Raw genomic sequence first — 24,093 nt, 5'->3', positions numbered from 1 at the left:
CTACGATTTCGGTTCCTGATGAACCGATGCCTTTAAGTCTGGCGTAGTAGGTAAAGTTGCAGGTGTAGCAGTGATATAGGCCTCGGGTCTTAGATTAACCGGTGCAATATCGTTATTCTGCCTCGGGTCTTAGCTTAACCGAGGCATATATGTTAGCTTTATTTACGGTTCTGCCACCGCGTTTTTATATGTTTCGGGTTTACTTAAACCGAAGCGTATATAGCGCTTTCCAATCCCCTTTTTTTACTAGTGGTTAGTCCTTCATGTTTTTTGTATACTTTTTTTCTTATTTTTTTAAAAATTTCATATCTTATCAATGAAACTGTAATGAGCTAACACAGTTGAGATGCAAAATTTTCATCACATTTATTAAGGTTTGTATTTAAATTTTAAAGGGTGATTATTGTAATAATTAAATTTTATGTTTTCCTTCTGTCTTTTGGGATTAGTGTAATAATTAAACATGCACTTTATTTTTTTAAAAATAAATTAAGGTTTAAATTTATTCCCTAAAAGTCATGAATGTTGCATTACAGTGGCTCTTCATAGTTTATTGTGTTACACTTAAAATTTACTAACATTCAACTTACATTGCTTATTCGTGCCTTTTAGTTTATACTTAAAAGCAATCAAGTTGGAAATGCCCCCTTTTTTTAAATAAGAAACTGGCTTTTGACATTCATTTACGGATTTTTATTATATAACAAATTTGGCTATAATGTTTTCATGTGACTAGTGCTTTGATTGCTAACTTATTTATTTTTAAACCAAGGATTCGTTCAGTAATTTATATAGCCGAAGATAAAATATAAAAATGAGTTTACTTTATATCTTTTGGCAATAATATAGAATTTTGAAAAACCAGTTTAAGAATGATTTCAGTTTGAAATATTCAGATAATAGTTGGGTCATAATAAAGTACTCCTATATAAAATAATAAATAAAGCTAAAGATGATGTGATTATGTACTTTAAATTTTAAAGCATATTTAGTAAAATAACTACTATCTAAATAATTTTTTTAATCACAACACAAATACTTAAAACACTCCATAAACAAATTCAAAAGCTAACACATATATCACACATAAAATATATGTACTATAAAAATTAAAAAATAAATTAAAATTAAATTTTATATCAAATTAGGTCGATTTTCTGGTTTTAATATCAATTTAATCCACTAAAAGAATTATTAAATTTCCTATAGAAATTTATTGATAGAAAAAAGTTCATTGATAAACAAAATTTAATTTTAAAATTTTAATTACCATAAAAAATATACATATAGTAATAGATATGTTCATAATTTAACTATAAAATGTGCCATACTGGATATGTTATTAAAATTTATCAAAATTTGAAATTTTTATAATATTGACATATATTTTTGTTGATAAATTTTGTTAGGAAAATTGGAGTCAAAATTACACTTTAAGTTTTGACCATTCTGGGTAAAATTCATAATTGAATTGTTTTAAAATTCGTTGCTAAATTAATTAGTAATGGATTTTTTTAAAAAATTGTTGGTAATTGAAATTTTTGAAAATTTGTCAATTAATCTATTGATAATTGGAAACCAAATTTTTTGTTAAACCATATTTTATTGTAAATTAATTAGAGATAAGTGAGAAATAAGAGAGAAAGGAAAGAAAAATAAAGGAGGAGAGCATGGAAGAGGTAGTAATAACGAATACAACTATGACAATAGTAACAAAAATAAAAGCCATAGCGGTAATGAAAACCATGAAGCTGAAAAGGAGAAATAGAAAGTAGAAGTAACAAAGGTTATGAAGGAAGAAGAGAAGAGAAACAAAAAAAAAGACAAATAATTATTACTAAATTTTGACCGTTAATAATTACTAATAGATTATTATACACATATTTTAATCATTGATAATTTTTTTTATCTATTAAAATATTTTATTCGACAAATATTTTATATACAATCTTTTAATTCTAGATAATACATTAATAGTCTTGATTTATCAATAGATTTTATAATTATTGATAAATTTTGTATCTCGATAAATTCTATTTTCTTTGTGTCGATCCACTTTGTTCTTCTGATAAAATTAGTTTTGATTTCGGTCTCTCTAATATACTGGTTAGAGGCTTTTATTCCCTAAATATTTTTTTTTATTTATTTGTGTTTTGTCTTGAAAACTCTAAAATGGGGAAAAAAATTGATATTGGGTGTAATAATTTCGTAATAATATTTTAAAGGAGAGATTTACATGATAAAGGCTAACGAACATTTGAGATAAAATATGTTTTTCTGTACCTCAAATATTTTGTCTTTTTTATCCTATAAAATTAAAATAAGTCAAATTTAGTTTGATGTTAAAAAATTTGTTTTCAAGGTTCAACACAATTAATCTAATATGACTATTATATTATTACTTATTATTTTACTAGTATATAATTGATTAGTTAATAAAATCTATTTTTTTAATATTTTATCATAAATATTTTAAAGAGGCCAAAACTATATTTGTTTTATTTTACTTTTTAATTTTCCCCATTATACAACATAATTAAATTAAGAGGAGAAAAGAGACACATAAATAATAAAATTTGTTTTATATTAGGAAAGTATATGAGAGCAATTTATCTTTTATGAAACAGAAAAAGAAAATATCAAAACACGAAAGTCACGAATAATTTTCGACTTGAAGTGTGAAAAAGGACACATCGTGGAGAACTTAAGAAAAAAACAAAGGCGATTGCATGAGTTATACATAGATTATAGAAGATAAGTATGAGAAGGTAATTATTAATGTGAGAATATAAAAATGAATCTCATACTAACATTGTTTAAACTTTGGTCATTGATCGATTCAAAATACCTTGATGTGATTGTATAATTAACTTTATCCAATTAGATACTTAGTTAGTGTAAAACCAAAGCGATAATAAGAGGAAAAAAATCATAACTTTGATTTTTACTATAGTAAAATTAATATATATATATATATATATATATATATATATATATATATATATATATATATATATATATATATATATATATATATATATGACAAATATTTCTGAACATGGTTATTTATAAATATTCTTGGAATTTTTCTAGTATAACTTTCTTAAAAATTCTTACTTTAATCCATTTATAAACTAAATTTTATAGATTATAAAGAAACCCATCTCATTTCTTCTTCTCTTTTTCCTTATAGAATTGTTCATAGAAAAATTCATCCAAATATATCTAATAATTTGTAACTAAATCACTGTAAAAAAAGAAGAAAAAAAAAAACTCTTTAGCCAGTTTTATTAACTCATTAAATTAACTTTTACTTTGCTATACTAAAAAAATTTGCTTGACACATCCTTTTTCTTTTAATTTGATATTTCTTTTATTTAGTTCAATTGTCACATATTAATTACAACTTTGCGTTTACAAAACGTAACACCGAAATTGAAGAATCTCACCGCTCAGTGCCGTCCACAGAACGAGACAAGAACAAGACAAACTAACTACGGAACACAATTAAAAAGTCACCGTAAAAGGTAACTCAAAGATATTGCACGAATCAAAATTTTGTTTCATTAAACTATAAAACTATCTTGTCACTTAAAAAAAAAAGCTCACTAGATAGATACAACTAAAAAACTATAAATAAAAGCACTTCAAGGTACTCTTCTCCATCATCCATTTCCCACTTTCTTGGTCCATCAATCCTTTTCCTCTTTCAATTCGCAAACATGCATCCCTTTGTGCTCACAACGTTAATCTTTTCATTTTGTAGTGTGTTGTCGGTTGATGCTAGCAAAACCCTAATGGGTTTTAGCATTGATCTCATCCCACGCCACTCTCCCATGTCCCCTTTGTACAACTCCGAAATGACTCAAACCGAGCTAGTGAAAAGTGCTGCAATGCGATCAATTGCTCGATCCAAACTACTTGACTTCATAGGTCAAAATGAATCATCATCACCCTTACCATCACCACCATCACCATCTTTACCTTCACCACCTTCGTCCTCCTCCTCTTCGTCTGCTGAAAGTGCCATAACTCCGGTTCCTGACCATGGTGAATACCTCATGAGATTCTCCTTAGGCACCCCACAAGTTGAAAGGCTTGCAATTTTTGACACAGGGAGTGATCTCTCTTGGGTGCAATGTTCCCCTTGTAAAACATGTTACCCGCAAGATGCGCCTTTGTATGATCCAACTCAATCTTCCACGTACATGGAAGTTGCATGCGATTCACAAGCATGCACACTGATCCCCCAAAACAAACGTGATTGTGGGAACTCTAGGCAATGCATTTACCTTCAACAATATGGTGGCAGTTCAATCACCATTGGGAGACTGGGCTCTGACACTGTTAGTTTTGGGTCAACTACGGGCCAAGCTGCAACCTTTCCCGAATCCGTTTTTGGATGTGCCTTTTACAGCAATTTCACCTTTGAGATAAGCAGCAAGGCCAATGGCATTGTGGGCCTTGGCCCAGGCCCATTATCACTTGCCTCACAACTTGGTGAGCAAACTGGCCACAAATTTTCCTATTGCATGGTTCCCTTTAGTTCAACCTCAAGTGGGAAATTGAAATTTGGGAGCTATCCAAGTCAATCACCAACGAATGGAGTTGTGTCCACTCCCTTCGTAATCAACCCTTCTTTGCCCTCTTATTATCTCCTCAACCTAGAGGGTATAACTGTTGGTCAAAAAAACGTTTTGACTGGTCAATCTGGTGGCAACATAATCATAGATTCAGTGCCAATACTGACACATCTTGAACAGAGAATCTATGCTGCTTTCATAAGTTCTGTTAAGGAAGCATTTAATGTGGAGGCTGCTGAAGATGCTCCAAATCCATTTGAGTTTTGTGTCAGAAACCCTTCTAGCCTGAATTTCCCTGAATTTGTCTTTCATTTCACTGGGGCTGATGTTGTGCTAAACCCTAACAACATGTTCATTGCCTTGGACAACAACTTGATTTGCATGACAGTGGTACCCACCACTGGTATTTCTATCTTTGGAAATTGGGCACAGATTGATTTTCAAGTGGAGTATGACCTTGCGGCGAGAAAAGTTTCTTTTGCTCCTACCAATTGCAGCAGCTATTAACTGCCTTAGTTATCCTTCCAGACCTTACATTGTTTTCTTAATCTAGGTTGCATTTCGATAAGAAATAGGTTATGTGTTCTTTGTTTTATAGTCTTTTACTTAACTAGGTAGGAAGGAGCTGGCCTTTGAGATGTACGGTGATATTCGATGCCTCTACTTATATGTCTCTACTAATTAATCTGAATTGAATTTTGTGTTAAATTTGGAAATGGTTTTATTTATCAGCTCCTATGAATCAACTAGTTCTACATATTCAGATGATGTATTAATAGTTCATACAGGAGTTATTCTTTAAGAGTTAACTTAGAAGCAACAAACTAAACTAATATTGGGTTAATTTAGGAATGTAAATTGACTTTGGGCTTATAAAATAAAAGTTCAAAATTAGAAAATGGTCCAAATACAATTCTAGAAAATCCTATCTAGATGGATTCTAGAATGAAGTACAAAAATATCTAAATATGTTTATTTATAAGGTGTTTCCATATAAGTTTAGAATTCCAAGAATGTTTTAGAAATCAATGAGTAATAATCTTTGTATTAATGGTGTGTGACAAGATTCTAACTCTTGATTAAAGAGGTGTCACTAGTTATTATATAATTTGTAATCAAGCAAAAAAAATCTAGAAGCATTCAATACTACAACATATCTTTTTTTTTCAAAAAATCTTCTAACATCTTCTAATTTTCGAACACTTCCTTCTCTAAAGTTTCCTTCCAACAGAATCCTTTACAATTTTTCTCAATAAGAAATCTTCATATTTAATATTTTACTTTTTTGTACATTATTTATATACTTTTGGAAAAAAGAAAAAAATGTTAAGAAATGAAAATTTTCTAAACTTTTCATAAAAATTGTAAGACTCATGAAAAATATTTACCCGTAACAATTTTATTAGTAGTAATAAATTTCTTTGTGAATGGAAAATATAATAAGTTTATGTAAAAATAAAATGTGGAAAGCTAAATAAGAAATTTTGGTAGCTTAATTGGTAGAAAATTGTGGTGATTTCAAGAACATGGGTTCAAACTTTTTTCTACCTTTTTCTTTAAAAATTTTTTTTAAAAAAAAATTAAAATATTGATAGTGGATTAAACACTTCATGTTTTAAGGCATTATTGAAGAATCCGTTATGTAAGTGGTGATTAAGATATTAATATAATAACATAATATTAAAATAATAAATAATATTAAAAAATTGTTGAATAGTAAAATTTTTGGACTATAAATAGTCATGAGAGGGGAGACTAGTGAGAAACCTTGAGAAATAGAGAAGAAAGAGTTAGGAAGAAATTTTTAGTTGCAAGAAGAGTAGAGGTTCTGGAAGGTTTTCGGGGAAACAAATTCTGAGCAAGAGAAGTCTGGAATAGAGGTAGGGGAGCTAACCTTTCTAAGCTTTTATATTATGATTTAATATTGTTTTATTACTATTCATGTCTTGAAACTATGTGTGAATACTGTTAATGCTTACTGTATATCTATCTATATTGAATTTCGGTGTTAATATTATATGTTGTTGTTTTCAATCTGTAAATAAAAAATTTGTTAAAACTAGTTGAGGAACACTTTGGCTAAGGAAAAACTCGGTACTTAAGTTGTCCATTGTGACGCACCTCTCTTTCCTGAAAGTCTACTTGACAAGTTTTTAACTTAAATCTTGTTGAACAGATTATGTACTATTAAATTATTGTGCAATATATCTCGTTGGAATGAAAATGTTTGATGAATTCATGTTGTTGTGGTAGATATGGAATTATGAATTATAATTGTGATGGTAGGATAGAGGAATCTTAAAAACCGGAGTTGGTACATCCTTGATCATAGAGTAGCCCTGGTCAAATCCAGTAAGTTGTGACTAGTCATATGTACTGGCGTTTATGGTGAGTTTAATTCGTCAAACATTTGATTCTTCTCCGGTGACCATTTGTGGTGATATTTTAGTATTGTTAATTTATTTTGTGATATATTCATTTTGTATGATTTTTGTGATGATTGTAATTTATTATATTGGATTTGAATTTATGCATCTGAACATGATATGAATATTATGGGGAGATTTCGTAAGGGTCTAATATGAGTTGAGGAATGTGAGCATGGTATGAGTCTCGTGGAAATATTCTCTAATGCCATGGTATGTGTGTATATGTTGATGTTGAGGGTCCTGAAGTTGGAGGTTATCCTGATACTCTAATAATCATCTAGTCTCAAGTAGAGAAGGATGAATCATGTGGGGAGAGGGACAGGAGGTCCTGGTCTATGTGCTGGTTTTGGACATAGTGTTGAGGACTAACCTTGTGGATGGTATGGAGGGCAGGAGGTCCTGGTCTATGTGCCGGTTTTGGGCATAGTGTTGAGGACTAAGAAGGCATCACAAGTGCGTAACCTCCCGTTGACCGCTCATCAACATATCGTCGGGACAAGTGTCCATTGAGTATTGTGGAATGAGTGTCTATTGGGTATTGTGGAAGGAGTGTCTATTGAGTGTGTCAAAGTAATGGATGAGTATCTATGATGCGATTGTTGTATGATGGTATGAGTGTGTCTAACATAGTTATTATATGAGGTTTGTTGAGTGCATGAAAGTAAATATGCATGTTGTATAAATGATTGGTTGCATGTTAGCTCACCTTACTTGTTTGTGTTTGTGTTTGGGTATGTGCGATGATCGTATAATTCGTTATACGGGAGCAGATTAAGGAATGTCGTCTGACTCAGTGCCAATGAAAAAAAAAATAGAAGAATAAAGTAGAAGAATTTGATCTACACTTATGAATTTGTAGTTAACATCTGAGTTTAAAACATATAGATATATATCAATTATGAATTATCAAGTGAGAGATTATGGGATGATATGTTAAATGTAATGCTACAATAGATAAATTATGAATTTTCAAGTGTGAGAATTTGGGATGTTACAAAAATTCAGAAAATGCTGGGATCAATGAAGCAAAGGATAATTAATAAAGACTTTTTTTTTCTTTTGTGTTGGGTAATTAATTAAAAATATGTAAACACTTTTTTTTTCTTATGCTAATTAATGAAAATTATATAATTTTTTTAAAAAAAAATTCCCGTTGGCTAATTCATTAAAAAGATGTATTCTGTTAAAATTTAAAAGTCCAAAATAACTGCTAATTCTACTTCTTGTTTTCTAAACCTTTTGTTTCACATATTTTTATTCTACTTATTTATTATTTACATTATATTGGTATATAATGTAAATACTTTTCTCCTAAAGTGATTTATCTCATATTCAAAGTATTTCTCCACATTTTACATCACATAAAAGATTTAAAGATATAATAATTGTTTCATATGACGACAAAAGCTCATAAAAGACAAATTTTACTGTCGAAATTGAAATATTGTTAGACCGATATTTACAAGTTTGAATTCAATAAACCATATATCATACTTTCTGTCGATGTTGTTTCATTCTGATTGGTTTAATTTTTTATGTTATATTTTCATTTCCCTCTCAATTCTAATATCCAAATCTATATTACAAATATATAGTTAAATTTACACATATTATTAGTGCACACCCTTTTACAATATTAACTAACAAAAATATTAAATATAATTTTCAGAATAGTTATTGTAAAAAATAAACAAATTCATTCGTATGCCTCATTAAATTGATATAAAAATAAATAAAATTGGGGAAAGGTATTGTTCATCATTTGAATGTTATATTTCCCGGTCATTGCAACGAATCGCTTTATCATAGAAATAAGATATTTGAAAAGGCTTTTGGTTCAATCAGGCTGCACACAAGAATACGTTCAGCTGAATAATTGAACTTGCGTCATTCACAACAATTCTTTTATATATTTAATTTTTCAATTTAGGTTTCTCTTGTGATTTTATTTTTCCATCTAGAAAATGTAAATTCAACTAGTTTTGACTTATAAATCAACTTATACATAAAAGATATTTCTAACTTAAAACTTCAAGTAATGTGTTTGTGACTTTTACACATTACAGTTTTCTCATCTATTTCAAACGTATTTTGCCTATAAATCTTCAATGACAGACAATTATTACTTGCGTGCATATGATAGTTGGTGCCTAACCTTGGAGATATGTATTCAATAAGTCCCAAATCATACATAAACCCATATATAAGAGACTTATGCCACCTCTAATTAAAAATCTCATGACAATGAGTTTGTAACTTTTTTTTCTTTATATCTCATTTATCTTTATTTAACTTGAAACTCTTTACTCCACACTTGAATTTATCACCATTATAAAAAAATGATTTTTTTTTGAAAAATTCAACCTAATAGTTTCACGAGAAATATATATATTGTTAGAAAAAATGCGTCCATTAATGAAAGTTTTAGTTCTCAAAATAAATATCTTGAAATTGACCTTGGATATATTTCATGGTAAGCATATATAGAATAGGTTAGGAATTAAGATAACAGAGATGGAACCCATAATATCAGGAGACATTGAAATTTGCTCAAAGTCAAACAATGAGGTGTATACAAAATTCTAGTTAGAAACAATGTATTCTTTTGTTGTATGGGAGCATACTTCTTATATAGAAAAAAGTTTTAACATATGTTATTTGCAATCATTACTCTTTTCCAACTAAGGATGTTAATTGATGTCAGAATAAAAAGAGAGGTTGATTGACATAAGAAAATTGATATTTTTAGACATTAATTAACGTCATAGATGGTTAATTCTAACCTTAAATCTAAAAATGTATTTCCAAACGTCCCTCCTTTGTTTTTTTAATAAATGATTCAATTTTATAATTTTCCCAAACTTGAAAAATATAAAACTAGCAAATGTAGTCCGATTTTGGCATTTCATATATTCAACACTCATTTTCAAATTTAATCAAAATCATAAACTAAATCTATCACAAATAAAAATATGAAAAATCATGAGGATGTAGCTAACAGATTTTTATGCAGCATCACCCATAGAATGAAGAAATAGTTATCATTATGTCAATCCATACTATGTATGTTAGTAGTGGTGTTACAACAATAATAGTAGTAGTTAATGTTGTTATAGTGAGTAGTGTATATTAACTATTTATTTGTGATTTTTGGTTTTGATAACTATAATTATTATTTTTGGTTAAATTTTTTTTTACCACTCCTTGGAACCCCTATTTCACGGAAGAAACAACATGAGTCCTTATTTTGAGTCCATATGACGTTTAAAAATATTTGGAAAGTCATTTTTTCCTTTTAGATTTTCAAAAAACAGGTCATTTTCCATTTTTCGTCAATTTATTTTGTATTTTTAAACTTTGCAAAAATATTTCACATACTTAAACTTTGAATTTTGATTTAAATTTTTTTGTGGGAGCTTCTCATGATTTTTTTTGTGTTTTGAAAAAAAAATTCAAATCATTTGGGATTCTTTTGAATATACTCTCAATTTTACCCTAAGTTTCGATGTATATGATGTATAAACAATAAAAAAGTTTAACAATATAAATATCAACAAAACCAACAAGTTCAACCAATTTATAGCCAATTAAAATGAAAACAAAAACAAAAGTTCATTAAAAACCCAAAACGAAACTAACCTTCTTGAAGGTGCGTTCGTCGCTAGAATAAAGTAATGCTGCTAGTAAGGGAGAAAGGGAAACACGTCCATGCTCTAAAGAGTACTTGTGCATGTAACCAATCGATCAAAACAAATGAAAATAATACTTAAAATAGTAATCAACATGCATTTGTGTAAAAAGCAAGAAAAATTACATGTGTTGGTCGCTGAAAACTTCGTTTGAAAAGGGTCAAAGTAGAGAAGAAGGTTTCGTGCAAAGATAATAAAGTGAATAAATTCTCACCTCCGTCCAAATTTTTAATAAATTCACTAACATATAATGTTTGAAAAGTGATATTCTGATAGCTCTTTGGCGTCTGAAATGAGGTCATTCGATGTCATATGTGGGTATATTTTTACCTTCGTGCCAAACATTTTCATGAAATTTATCCAGTATGACGTCGAAAATTGAAAACTATGACTTCTGATGAGCATATGACGTAGGAAAAGAATAAATTTTGGCGTCTAAATTGAACATCTATTTATAAAAATTCCACCGGTCATTTTTAATGTTGATTTTTTCGTATTCTGATGTTGAACGGGACGTTAAAACCTTATTATGCACTATTGTATTGTTGACTCTAACTTGACTTTAATCTGATCACTCATAACTTCATCATGAAAAGTTAAAAAGCTCTTGCAATAAAAATAAAACCTCATCGTTATTTTCTCACTTCCACATGATACACGAGTTGTTTTAATCAATAGTTTATAATATTTTTTAAAGATGGAATATTTAGTTATCTTAGTTTTAGTAGGAAGATTTCAAAATTCAACAAAAAATAATTTTAAGAATGATGCGTTAAGCACAACTAATTCTTGCTCATTACACTGACTATTTTAATAGTTATTCTTGTGATGCTCAAACTCAACTTTATCTCTTTTGTGATTTTCTCGTTTTTTAGTATATATATCTCTTTATTTATTTATGTAAATTTTAGTATGTATCCTTTAATAATATTTTTTTTTCATGTTTTTCATCACATTTCTCTTTTGTTTTTATGCTTTTCTTGTTGCACGTTTCTGAAGTTCAGATTATTTGAAAATCATCTTGATGAAGTGCAATAATGTGAGGTGCACCTACAATTTCATAAGGCCTCATGGAATCATAGTACTTCGTTTGAAGAGCTTTGTCTTGTGTTTATGATCCTTTTCCATTTTGTTTTCTATTTTTACTTTTCTTCTTCGCCTTGTTTTCTTTTATTTTATCATGAGTGAAGAATTGATGCATTATTTCCCTTTACATAGTTATCTTTATCTTCATCCTAGTGATAACGTTGTCATTTCTCTTGCCTCGTGTTCTTGATTTTAACTATTATCATTAATGCAGTAGATATGTCATTAGTGTATTAAATGCCAAAAGTAAACTTAAGTTTATTGATGGGACAACTATAAAAGCAGCCAAAAATATTCTTCATATTAAGCATGTAAATGATTCAATAACATGGTAGTCTTGTAGTTAGTTCATTTATTTTCTTCACCCAATAGGCCAAGCATTTTTATGGATGTACAAAGCAAAGAAATGTATTTTAGGTGCATCTAAGTGTGTGAAATAAGTTATTAAAAAGCAATTCTAGTGGAGGAAAACAAGCCCGAACTCAAGGAAGCATGATTAAACAATAAAAAATAGATTTTATATAATGATGCTCGTTGGGCGAGTCTGTCACTCTAGAAACTTGAAAATGGGTATTTAATCAAGTTTTCGTGAGGGTTTTAGATTCTCTTCCCCCCACACTTCATTCTTCACCTAGAGCGATTAGGAAAGACCCTTAGAGACTCTTTGAGGGTGATGGGAAACTCTTTCTTCTCCTCCTTGGGTTTCAATCTTCATGAATGGGGATTTTGCTCCTTTTGGGTTGAGGATGAAGATGTGTCACGAATCGGAGGTGTTGGTGTGAAAGGGAAGCACAATTGGAGCATAGAATAACTACAAAGAACCTTGAGAAAGGATGTGCATCTCTCTTTGGTGTACCATGTCTTGCCTATCTCTCTAATTTTGTAGAACCCTAAGTCCTCCACCATGGAGGGTTATTCCTATTGGTTGAAATTAGTTGTAAAAGGTGGGATTCTTGAGTATTTTGTGCTTTTAATAATATATGTTTTTCCAATTCATGTTAGTACTGAGTTTCCTTGCTTAACAATTGTTGTGGCTTGATTTGTGGTTCTTGATGTATTAGGAAATATGACATGAATCTATAACTGAAATTGAATACTTAATGGATGGAATTAAGATGTCTTGATATACATGAGAATGAAATGGATGAATTCTAGCCTTAATAAATTTGTAAATACTCTATGTTACATTTCCTTGCATATCAACTGTTTGATAAAAGTACCAAAAAAGGAGTTTCTTGTGATTTTGTGCATTTTCATATCTAATTGAGTTATGAAAGGAAGATTTTTTATGTGTTTCATAAGTTCCTTGAAAGAGAACAATATAAATAATTATTACTTGTTATGTATACGCTTGCCATTGGTTTGATACATGTGCAACTCTTGTGTGATAACAATACGCTGCTCACGACAAAAATATCAGCAAACTAATGGAAGAGCAAAGTGAATGGCTCGCAACAATTTTTTAATCTATTATTCCGTGGATCAAGGATCTGAAATTTTGGAACAGAGTAGTAACGATTATTAGATGTTGGGGGATCCCAATAAACTTATGGGAAAGGAAGTGTTTGAAAAAGGTAGTAGGTCTACAAGAAACCAAAACAGAGATAATAAATGATGCAAAATGTTATGCTTGTGGGGTGATAATAATATAGAATGGGCTTATGCTACTGCAAAGAACCGTGCACGAGGAATTCTCTGTATGTGGCGCAAAAACCTATTCACATTAGAAAAGTATAGCAGAAGCAAAAGCTTTCTAATCATAAAGAGTAAGTGGGGAGAGCAAAAATGTCCAATAACTATTGTGAATGTTTACTCACTTTGTGTGTATAACGAAAAAAAAGGAAGATGTGGGAGGAAATAATTCAGAGTAGAAGAAATGATAACAATAAACTATGGTGTCTCCTAGTAAACAATATGTCCAAGATAAGACTGTATCATATCATTGCGCAATTGTTGTCAAAAACTTCCAAATAGACCGAGGACCAAAGCCATTCAGATCTTTAGATGTTTGGTAATAGAGACTTTAAGGAAACAATTAAGATGTTCTATAGGAGAGGCATGAGCTTGATGGAAGTGGTATGTTTACCATTAAAGAAAAGCTAAAAAATCTTATAGAGGATCTGAAAACCTAGAATAAAAATGTTTTTGGTGATTTAAATATTAAGAGAAAAATAACAACTATCAAATTTAATTTCAATAACCATAATAATAAGAACGTTTTGTTTATATGAGCATTTAGAAGGTGACAAAGTACAACTATTTTAATAGGTTCATACATATAATAAATAAAACATAAGTTTTTAAATGCATTCTTAAATTTATATAATATATTTAAAGTAATAATTTAAGATATAAATTAGTAGATGGTAATTTTTTATATATATTTATCATTACTTATATGTACTGTTGTAAATTTTAAATTTTATTTGTGTGTAATACTTATATTTCTCATAGCAAAATAAAAATTGAGAATAATTTTTTGTTAACGGTAGTTAACAAAGTAAAATCATGTGGGTCATATATACCATGAGAGAAAATTACATGTAATAGGTTTAGTTAATCTTTTTGTCTACTAGTGTGGTAACTTTTTCTTTTATTCCCTATACCAGAATATTTCTAGATTAGGTCTTTATATAAGCAAACTTTTAGTTTTTGTTGTTTTTTTCCTTTCAATGTAAGCTTCCCACTAAAATAGGCGACTAAGAATTAAAACATAAATTAGTTAATTTTGTAAGGTTTAAAACATAGAATCTTTAGATTTAGGGGAAAAAATAAATAAAAAGGTGGATACAAATTAGGAATGCCAAACGCGTTTATTTAATCTAACTCATTAAAAAATGGATTAGATTGAAGTTGTTTGTTTATAAGGTTGAAAATCTTAACCTAATCCGTAGTGAAATTAGGTTGAGTAACTCCCAATATTATAAAAATTTATATTGAAAACGACAACTCGTGAATGAATCATCCAAATAAACAAGAATACAAAAAATAAAAGTTGTACAGATATATTTATCTATAATAAATAAAATACAAATAAATTCTGTCTGTAGTAAAATGAACTGTTTAAGTATTTTAATTTTAAATTTATAAAAAAATACACTCTTATTTGTACATAGATCAACTCAATTTACTATGTTATTAAAAAATTCAAATCAACTAAAGATAAAATTAATTTATAATATATTATTAACTATAAATCTTATCTTAGAGATTGGATTTTACTTAAAGTAATTTATCTATTGAGTTGTTGTCTAAATTCTTGTACCGTTTCATAGTTACACTGTTTACCTTTAGTCTAGATAAATTATCCTATTACACTTTTTTGCCTATTCCTCCTATCTGTATTTTTTTTTTGTATAAAAATTATTTACAATATCTTTTTTGCAAGAAAAATTATTTACAAATTAATGCACAACAATATTTCTTCAAGAAATTAGATTTACCTATAGTTATTTTTCAAAATTATTTATCGATGCACAACAACATTTGCGTATTATCTGGTATGAACCATATTACGGTGACAGGAGCTAAGTAGCCTGAAACTCTATACAAAGCTGAAAGTGCTTGATTTTTTGTTACAATAACTTCACCTAGGAGTTAGAAAAAGGGCAGAAAGAACAATGAAGATCACTAATGTAGAATAACCCTTCTGAAAAAAAACAGAGAATATGAAGGACATGGGCCTATAACTTTGTGAGGAATCTGCATATCATCCTAGCATACATAGCCTAGAAAACAATGAGGCAAAACCTATCTGCATTTGGATTGATGAAATGAATGAATATTATATTTCTCAGTTTGTTCTTAATGAATCTGTTATAAGAAGATGGAGAGATAATAGTCAACCATTATTATTAACTTGTGAAAATTAATTAGTTGGTACAATGTTCGTTGGCATGGTTCACGAAGTTGCTTACACCTTGCGATAAAGGGATACTTGGCAAGTACTTTAGCGGATTCTTCTTGTTTTACAGTTTTTGGTATTGACAACTACCTCGCATTAATTGGCCATTTATTCTTTATTGGATGCTCTTTTGTCTAGGAAGGTATACTAATACTAGCCTTCATATTAGGACCAATCTCACTAATAATAACACTCTCATGCATTTTCCAAGTCCTTTGCATGCATGTGTACCATCTTAAATGCTGCTACACTGGTGGTGGTAGCAATGAGTTTCACTATCTCTCAAGTACTACCAGATAGGAGAGAATGAAAACAAGAAAAAGAGAAAAGAAGAGACATAGTTTTATTTTACTTTTTTTTTATATAGAACTTGAACTCGTACTAGAATATTGATGTTTGAAAACAAGTATTTCTTTAACATATAAGGTGAGTGAGCACATGGAGGAGATAGGGAGATACTTATCTTATCTGGTTAACGTTTTGAAAAGTATATTAGGGATGAAACAGTAGAGAAGCACATGGGAAATGAATTGAAGGGCACTCAAAACATCCACACCAACTCCAAAATATATTGGGGTATATAATTTATATGAGGCAAGCCAAAAAGTTAGAGAATACAGTAAAGATAACAACCCCATAAACAAAGCAAGAGAAGAAAAAGGGAGGGGAGGGTGGTCCTACAATCCCCTCTTACAAGTATCACACACACACAGGCTGTTAAAGGGAACCAAATAATGCAAAGTCTGATGGGTCACATGGTCTAGAAAGCAAACTGACACCACACATGCCCTTGCCTCCCAATTGCACATGCACATGGTCACTGTTCCCTAAGCCTCCTCCCTAAACCCTTTTTTCTTCTCTCTTATAATCACTTTTTTTTTTCATTAATCATGCAAATGAAAGCACACCCAAACTGTCATCAAAAGTTCTCACAACATCTCACAAATCAGAAAACCTTTTTGTCCTATCTAATATTATACACAACATTAACCGAAAAGTAACTATTGTTAGCCACATTATTATATATGCACCATCTTCAGCATACATAATAACTCTTAATTTATGTCTTGAGCTCTTCAGGGTCAATCTCTTTTTCCTTATTTCTGAGTTCAAATTGGCTTTATTGGGAGGACTCTATGGTACAATGAGGGCGAGCTGCCAATAGGGTGCACTGCAAGTGCCTGTGGCATGTGATTAAGTGGTCATTTGTTAGGCCAGCTGCCTGCATGAATGAATGAACCACTGTTGGACCAACGAACCTGAACCCCCTCCTCACCATGTCTTTGCTTATGCTCTCTGATTTTGAGGTTTTCACTGGGATCTTATGCCCAAACTTGTATTGAGTGGAGATGGGTTTATGATTCACAAATCCCCAAATGTACTTGTCAAATGATCCAAAGTCTTTCTTAATCTGCAACACCCAATTTCAAAAACCAAACATTAGCTGATAGTTAACCATAGATAATTAATGCAACTTTGATATTATTACCAGCTAAATGAACAGTAAACAGTAATTGTTAGCCAGTGTTAACTAACAGCATCTAAAACTTCGTAATTTATGAAAATATTGAATCAACTGGGTGGGGTCACTATTAAAACTTGTAATCTATTGGAAATTTCTTGTCATTAGGTACATTAAAGATATAATAATAAGATGTAGCTGGAGAAGCCTCCTTACCGTTAATGCTCTTTTAACTATTCTGTTGTTTCATAATAGAATATTCAGTTAAGCCAGCTCAAACTATAATTTTGGGGGACATGAGAAGAAAAGAAGAGAGACTAAGTTGAAAAGAGTGATGAAAAGGTTACGGCTTTTGAGTTTGTTTACCTCTAAAATTTGGTTAGCATTATCAACAACTCCTCGGACTCTGCTCATGTCAATGCCATATTCAGAACTAATTGACATCATTTGCTTATCAGTTAAGTTGGTCACAGTTTCCGCGTCAAATTCTGAAAATGCAGCTCTGTACATAATTTAAAAATATTAGTTTCCTCCACCCGAAAAAAGTTCATAGAATTATGAATATGAATGCTTTAAACGGAATTCAACCTGAAATCTTGGCGTTTCTTCAAGGTTGAGGTCCAATCAGATCCAACTTGAGCACCGCTTAAGACTAAAAGCTCAAATAACATCCTGGATGGATAATAGTGATTTTGTCAGTCATCATTGTCAGTTTCTGCATATTTCTGTTAAGTGTCACACTGCGATGTGTTTGAGACAGAAAAAGAAAGAAGTGGTGGCTTACTTGTCATCATGAACTGGAACTCCCCATTCCTCGTCGTGATAAGCAATATAGATGGGATCTATTTATCAAAAGCAACGTTGAGATTCAGCAACACATTTTGCTTTTTGCTTTTTAAGGTAAAGCACATTCATTCAACTAAGATTAGAGTTTTTTCCAGTAACTGTTGTTAATATTTGAAATAACTTTGTTCTATGTATAAAAAAATCCAATTCTAATCAAGAACAATATTAAAAATACGCAATTGAAATATTCACTGCGAATTACCAGAATTGGCTGTGATAAAGCTGCATCTCTTCTCCTCCTCAGTTGGCTTTGGTGTAAGAGCAGTGGTTGAATGATCAAGAGGAAAAACTCTTTCAAACTTAGCAGACTTTGATCTTCCATAATGGGCAATCTTCATTTTCCTCTGCGCCTGCTGCAGTGCCATCTGTTCTCTCCTCACAGCAGCTATGCTCCCTGGGGAGTCAGTGATCAAAGAGGAGGAGTAGCTGAAGGAAGCCTCTACAGAGGCTGGCGCACAGGACCCTTCCTTGAAGCTCTTGGACTTCTTTCTCTCCAAAGTTGGAGCTTTTGAGGAGCTTTTTGGGATGGCAATCTTTTCATAGCTAGTGTTGAGTCCATTGTTGTCACTGCCTCTCTTCACTGCAGGAAGCCTTGGGGACTTAGACTTCGGAGAAACTGGGGGTGTCAATGAGGTCTTGCTAGGAAGAGGTGGTGAGGGTGGAGAAAGTGACTTTGGTGGCTGCACTTTCTTGATGGAATTCCTCCTTTCAAGGTTTGGAACACGGTTGCAAGTGGGTTGAAGGACCGGCCTTCCATTGATTCTAGCCACTGAAGAAGGCATGACAGTGGTGGTTGCAGCAGCAGCAGCAGCAGCTGCAGCAACACCCTCTATGCCAACAGTAACTTTGGCCTTAGAACTACACATGTTGGTGCCTTTAGTTATGATATGAGTTGAGATTGAAAAGGGTGAAGAAAGAAAGGAAGAGGAAGAGAGGAAATGAAATGAAGGGTGTGATGAGGAAGTGAATTAGGAGAAAGGAAGAGAGGGTTATGGGGTTTTATAAAATGTGGGGAAGGTAGGGACAGGTTGAGGAGAAGTTGTAACATGGGGAGGTGGGGATCTGCCATACAACCTCTTGTGAGGGGCATTACTTTTTTGCAAACTAAACCACGAGGATGACTGTGACACGCGCTTCTAACTTTTGCCACTTGGCAATCTCTCTAAATTAATACTTCTTCATACTCATATGCTGCTTCCATAAGGGATAAAACTAAGTTTACACTATGTACAAACCTTATGAATCAGTTAAACTTGTCAACCACTGCATCAAAATTTATAACTTATATAAGGTTTTAATTGGGAGAGAATCAAGGAAGCTTGTTGGAGGATTCGTTGGGTGGGATATTGTGCTGTGCTTGAATCATATAATGTATGTATCAACCATGTTAAAAATTTCCTACAGTGAAACTTTACTGCCCTCTGCAGTGTTGTATGTATGCAGTATATGTGTGACTTCCTGTGGGACTTTTATCGGTGTTGGAGTGATGCATAAGAAAGATCAAAATGCAAGGAAAAAGAGCAATCATTGGGCCCATTCCTTTTATCTGTATGGAATCTGTCTTTTATTTATTTATTATTTTTTTTTTATGTTTATCTTCTTGTGTGTGTGAGAATGTGAGTTCAAACGGATTGGTAGAAAAAGTACATACGTGATATCCGTTGAGGCAACATTAGAAAGTGAGCATTGAGAGCGGAGAAAGATTGTTGTTGGATTGAATTAAATGGTGGTGTTCTAGCACAAATATGATATATTGAGGCCATGTGTGAAACTCTTTTGTTAGACTTTTGTTACGACACTCAAACTGAGATCGTTTTTCTGGTTTTTTGTTCTTATATTCCTGGACACCTTCTGATTAAAGGATTTTTTTAGGGTAAATTTAGTCTCATTTGCTTTTCACCAGAGTCGGATATTAGTGATTATTTAAAGAGAGAATTTTCTTTTCATGTGCTACAAAACATACTTGAAATAAATCCCCTAAAGGCACGTATGAGTTAATTACTAGTTTCAATTTTATAATACCCTAAAAAAAACTATGTAATGTTCCACTAGAAACTATTTCAATTATAAATCGTTACTTAGATTTACAAAAAATAATTAACAATAATGGATAAGGGTAAAAACTCTTCTGTTTTTTTATCACCTAATATTTTAATCTATGCATTTTAGACCATAATTAGTGAAGAGAATATATATTACGACATAGACGTTAATTTTTTTATTAATATAAATATTAATATTTAATATACAAATCAAACAATATTATATATGTGATTCTAAATTTGTGATCACAAATTCATACAAGCATCCTCAAGAACCATTTTTATACAACATGATTCATGTAAACAAAATCAACTAATATACAAATTAATGTTCATTTTATATTCATAATAAATATTTAAATCTAATTCATTAAAATTATAAGAAGAAAAAAGAAAGAAAAATACATTTTAGTACTATTAAGCTAAAATAGAACTAGACTTGAATTTCTATTTTATTTTCATTTAAATGAAAATTCACTGCTTGAGAAAAAAAAATCATAAAATCAATCACATACCAGAAAATCAAATCAATTTCAAATATTTTATTCAAAGTTACTTTAAGATATATAAGCATTTCAAACAAGTCAAAATTATTAATAATAATTTGCTCAAACATTATCCTCCACTCATGTCAATTCAATATTAATCACTTAAACTCATTATATAAATTTTCATTAACATCAAGCTTATAAACTAATATTGAATATTTTGCTTCAAAATAACTATAGTAAGGACCTATATTCTTTAATATTTAATTAGGTTTATAAATATATATAGTTTATTATTGTTATTTATTTATTTTTGAGTGAATTGCTTTTAGTTAAAAAAAATGAAAGATTAAATACATATTTTAAAAAATAATTATTCAAGAAAATATAGATATTTTCATAGGAGATATAAAGCTCAGAGGTGGACAATTTTATCATACTAATGTCAATTAAAAACAATTTAAATTAGTATGACTACTCTTCAATGATAACTAGGAAGAATAAAAGTAAAACTGTAATTTTCTTATTAATTAAGAGGGAGGGCTTAATAGAGTACATGCACATATTAATTCTTTTAGATAAATAATTTTAAAAATTGACAGAAGAATTGGAAGAGAAATTGAGGTTTTATGAAGTTTTGATAAAGAAAGAAGAAGTACGAAATTATAGTTCAATTACCGGAAGTAAGGTAACGAAAGTGTATTTTATGAAGTTTCTTAAGATTGTAAGAGAAGTTTGTGTGTTATGTAGTTTATTATTATTTTTAATTGTTTTATATTATTGTTTGAATTAGAGAGAAAGATTTGAGAATGCTTGTGAAATTAGTCTTTTGTTATGTATTTTAAGATTAATACAAATAAAAAGGAGAGGTAGGTTTATTGTGATTTATAAAGGCCAATATTTAAAGACGTGCTAATCATATAAACCATATATAAAGATTTAAAAGTTAATAATTAATGATTATATATACACATTAATATTTGAATGAAATGCCACATAATAGTTTATATATATTTCTGGTTTTGTTTCTTAAAATAAGCATGCATTCTTTTAGCAGAACAACTTTCTTTGTATTGCACATAAAGACATGTGATGTGGAAATAAGAGAATCTGAAACATCAATTTTACACTCCTTTCATTTTTGCTTGTCACTTTTCAGCTCAATAATTGGAATTTGGAAGAAAGCTCTAATTCAATTTTTTCCACATTATCTTTTTACACCAAAACATTAAGCGATTTTCACTCGACAACTAAGTGCTGTATTGACATTAAAGTCAAGGTTTGGTATTAGTCACTCTTTCGTGGACAAAATCAAAACATCAATTTATTTTCTTCCTTTTTCTAGTATGGTAGCGGAAACGTGGAGACATCATATTTTCGCGCTAAAAGGTATGGGAATCAACTCAATTTAATACAAATTAATAACTTCAACAGATTTTATTTAGAACAAATTCTTATGAGTAACTGAAATTTAAGTTTAAGATAAACTCCTATTTATATATTAAAAAATTAATTTTATTAACATAAAAACAAGTAATAAGAGATGATGTTCGATTAATTTTGATTATTAAAATGTTTATTTATATTTTCATATATCTAAAATTTTTTAATTAAATAAGTTTTAGGTCTTAATATATTATATATTTCTGTTTGGAGCACTTAATAAATTATTTTTTCTAAGTTAAGTATTTAATAAACTATAAAATTTTGGTTAAAAGAATTGTATTTTGTCTTAAATATTGTATTGTCTCCTTTATTATCTCTGAAATATTTTAAAATTTCTCTTTTGGTCTATCAAATTATTTTATAACATAGTAAAGAACGTGTATTATTAGAATAGATAATCAAAATGACTTATGCATTTAATTTACTAATAGTATAGGTTATGCGACATATATTTTAATTTAACTAGCATGTCAACAAACAATTCAAATTACAGATAAACTCTATGAAAAGCTTTTGAAGGAGTTTAAAATTATTTTCGCAATTTAATACTAGACGCTATTTCCAGGAATTAGACGATCTCCAAATAATGTTAAATACTTAAGGATTTTTAGAAGTTTTTAGGAAGCTTTTAAAAATATAATAAGGAACAAGACTTGCTTTTATACTGGTTCATTAACTCTTAAATGATTTTACTTATCTTTAAAAAAAATTATAACTACCTGTGACATATTTTTAACATTGTTAGAACAAATAAAAAAAAGACTTAATTAAATTAAAATTTCAAAAAGTGAAACTTAATTGAAAAAAAAGATGTACTTTTTTTTTTAATTAAAAGAGTATTTTAACCTATTGTTTGATATTCATATTATGATAAGAAGAGTGATTTAAGTGGCCAGTGTCATTATCATAATTGGCCAATTACATGGACTAGACTTAAATGCTTTATAAGTTTAGTTCAGCTTGGTAACCAGTTTGGCTTTGATCCCTAACTTTACAATCTCAAATCTCAAATTTGGGTGCTTAAGATTTGATAAAGAAGTAACATAATTTAGCCATAATACATATGAAGATTTGATTTGATACATTCCATGTTGTCAAAATAAGGCTTTCATGTACGACTCCAAACAATATGATTCCCTTCTTAAAACCTTGCAAATTTTGTTAGGCTATGTAGGTGCTAATTTGTCATCTACTTGTAGAGGTTTGGAGTACAACCTCTTGTCTATTTTATTGTCCTTCTTGTTGCTTGCATTTCTAAAAGTGGTTCAAGATTCACCTCCTTCACTATATATACTAAAATGTGCAGTCAAGAAATATGAAGACTTTAGGCTAGAATATTTAGTGTTTCATCTGTTTTTTCTTTTCATTATCATAACCTAATGCTTAACCTAATATTTGGTTCTTTCTTCTAATACCTATAATATCTTATTTATTGTTTTGATTCATTATATTTATTATTAGAGATTCTCCTTACTTCTTTAATAGTATGATGATTTCATATGTTTTGGTTAAGAAGAGTGATTTATGTGCCTTAATGACATTATTAGGTTTGAACTATTATATGATTGATTAAATGTTCTATAAGTCTAGTTTTTTCTTTATGTATATCAAAACTGAATATATTTATTGTTTAATACTTAAGAACTTATTTATAATTGAATATATTTTTCAAACTTAATCTTATTATCAACCCGAAAACCTGTTGATACACATCAGTATATGAGAGAGTAAGTAATGACTTTATACTCAATTGTTAGGGTTTAACTTATTTTCTAATGGAACTCTCCAAAAGTGGAAATCATTGGCATGTGTTAGAATCCTGCAAGGTGAAACAAGACGCTTAACCAAACTAGGTTTTGATTAATCAACCACTAATGACAAATAGTGGTAGGAACAGATACGTGCCCATGTTCTATTCCTGGTTTTCCAATTTCATAGAAGTGATCGACATAAGTTTGAATGGGTCCGATAAATTGATTAATTTCAATTAGGCTGGAAAGACAAGTTCATGTTCATTAAGATTATCGGTTTTCGAGTTTTAAAATTACAATTCAATATCATCAGTTTTGGATTTAAATATATAAAGTCAAACCCAAAAGGATTCATGTTATTAAATGA

General features: G+C 29.9%; 1 protein-coding gene and 1 pseudogene across 1 annotated transcript; one reads left to right on the top strand and one right to left on the bottom strand.

Annotated features, from left to right (window-relative positions):
- The first annotated feature begins 3,707 nt into the window (after positions 1-3,707).
- Positions 3,708-5,299, top strand: LOC124828965 (putative aspartic protease At2g35615 pseudogene; annotated as a pseudogene).
- Positions 5,300-16,240: 10,941 nt separating this feature from the next.
- LOC124828963 (DNA glycosylase superfamily protein) lies at positions 16,241-18,991 on the bottom strand. Its single transcript, XM_047302362.2, has 5 exons — positions 18,202-18,991; positions 17,938-17,995; positions 17,742-17,825; positions 17,520-17,655; positions 16,241-17,102 (listed from the first exon to the last, which is right to left on the bottom strand). The coding sequence occupies exons 1-5, from the start codon at positions 18,863-18,865 to the stop codon at positions 16,812-16,814; spliced, it is 1,233 nt and encodes a 410-aa protein (XP_047158318.1). The 5' UTR covers positions 18,866-18,991; the 3' UTR covers positions 16,241-16,811.
- Positions 18,992-24,093: the final 5,102 nt, after the last annotated feature.

Source organism: Vigna umbellata, chromosome 3, assembly GCF_029865625.1.
Source record: "Vigna umbellata cultivar VRB3 chromosome 3, Vumbellata_1.0, whole genome shotgun sequence".
Classification (NCBI taxonomy): Eukaryota; Viridiplantae; Streptophyta; class Magnoliopsida; order Fabales; family Fabaceae; genus Vigna; species Vigna umbellata.
The sequence above is the reverse complement of the archived record's forward strand: the minus strand, read 5'-3'. Positions and strand labels throughout refer to the sequence as shown.

Excerpts from the sequence above, each read along its gene's own strand:
- LOC124828963 (XM_047302362.2), bottom strand. The coding sequence starts at position 18,865 with ATGTGTAGTTCTAAGGCCAAAGTTACTGTTGGCATAGAGGGTGTTGCT. Across the intron at positions 17,996-18,201 it reads CTTTATCACAGCCAATTCTG|ATCCCATCTATATTGCTTAT; the intron begins GTAATTCGCAGT and ends TTTGATAAATAG. Across the intron at positions 17,656-17,741 it reads AAGAAACGCCAAGATTTCAG|AGCTGCATTTTCAGAATTTG; the intron begins GTTGAATTCCGT and ends AATTATGTACAG.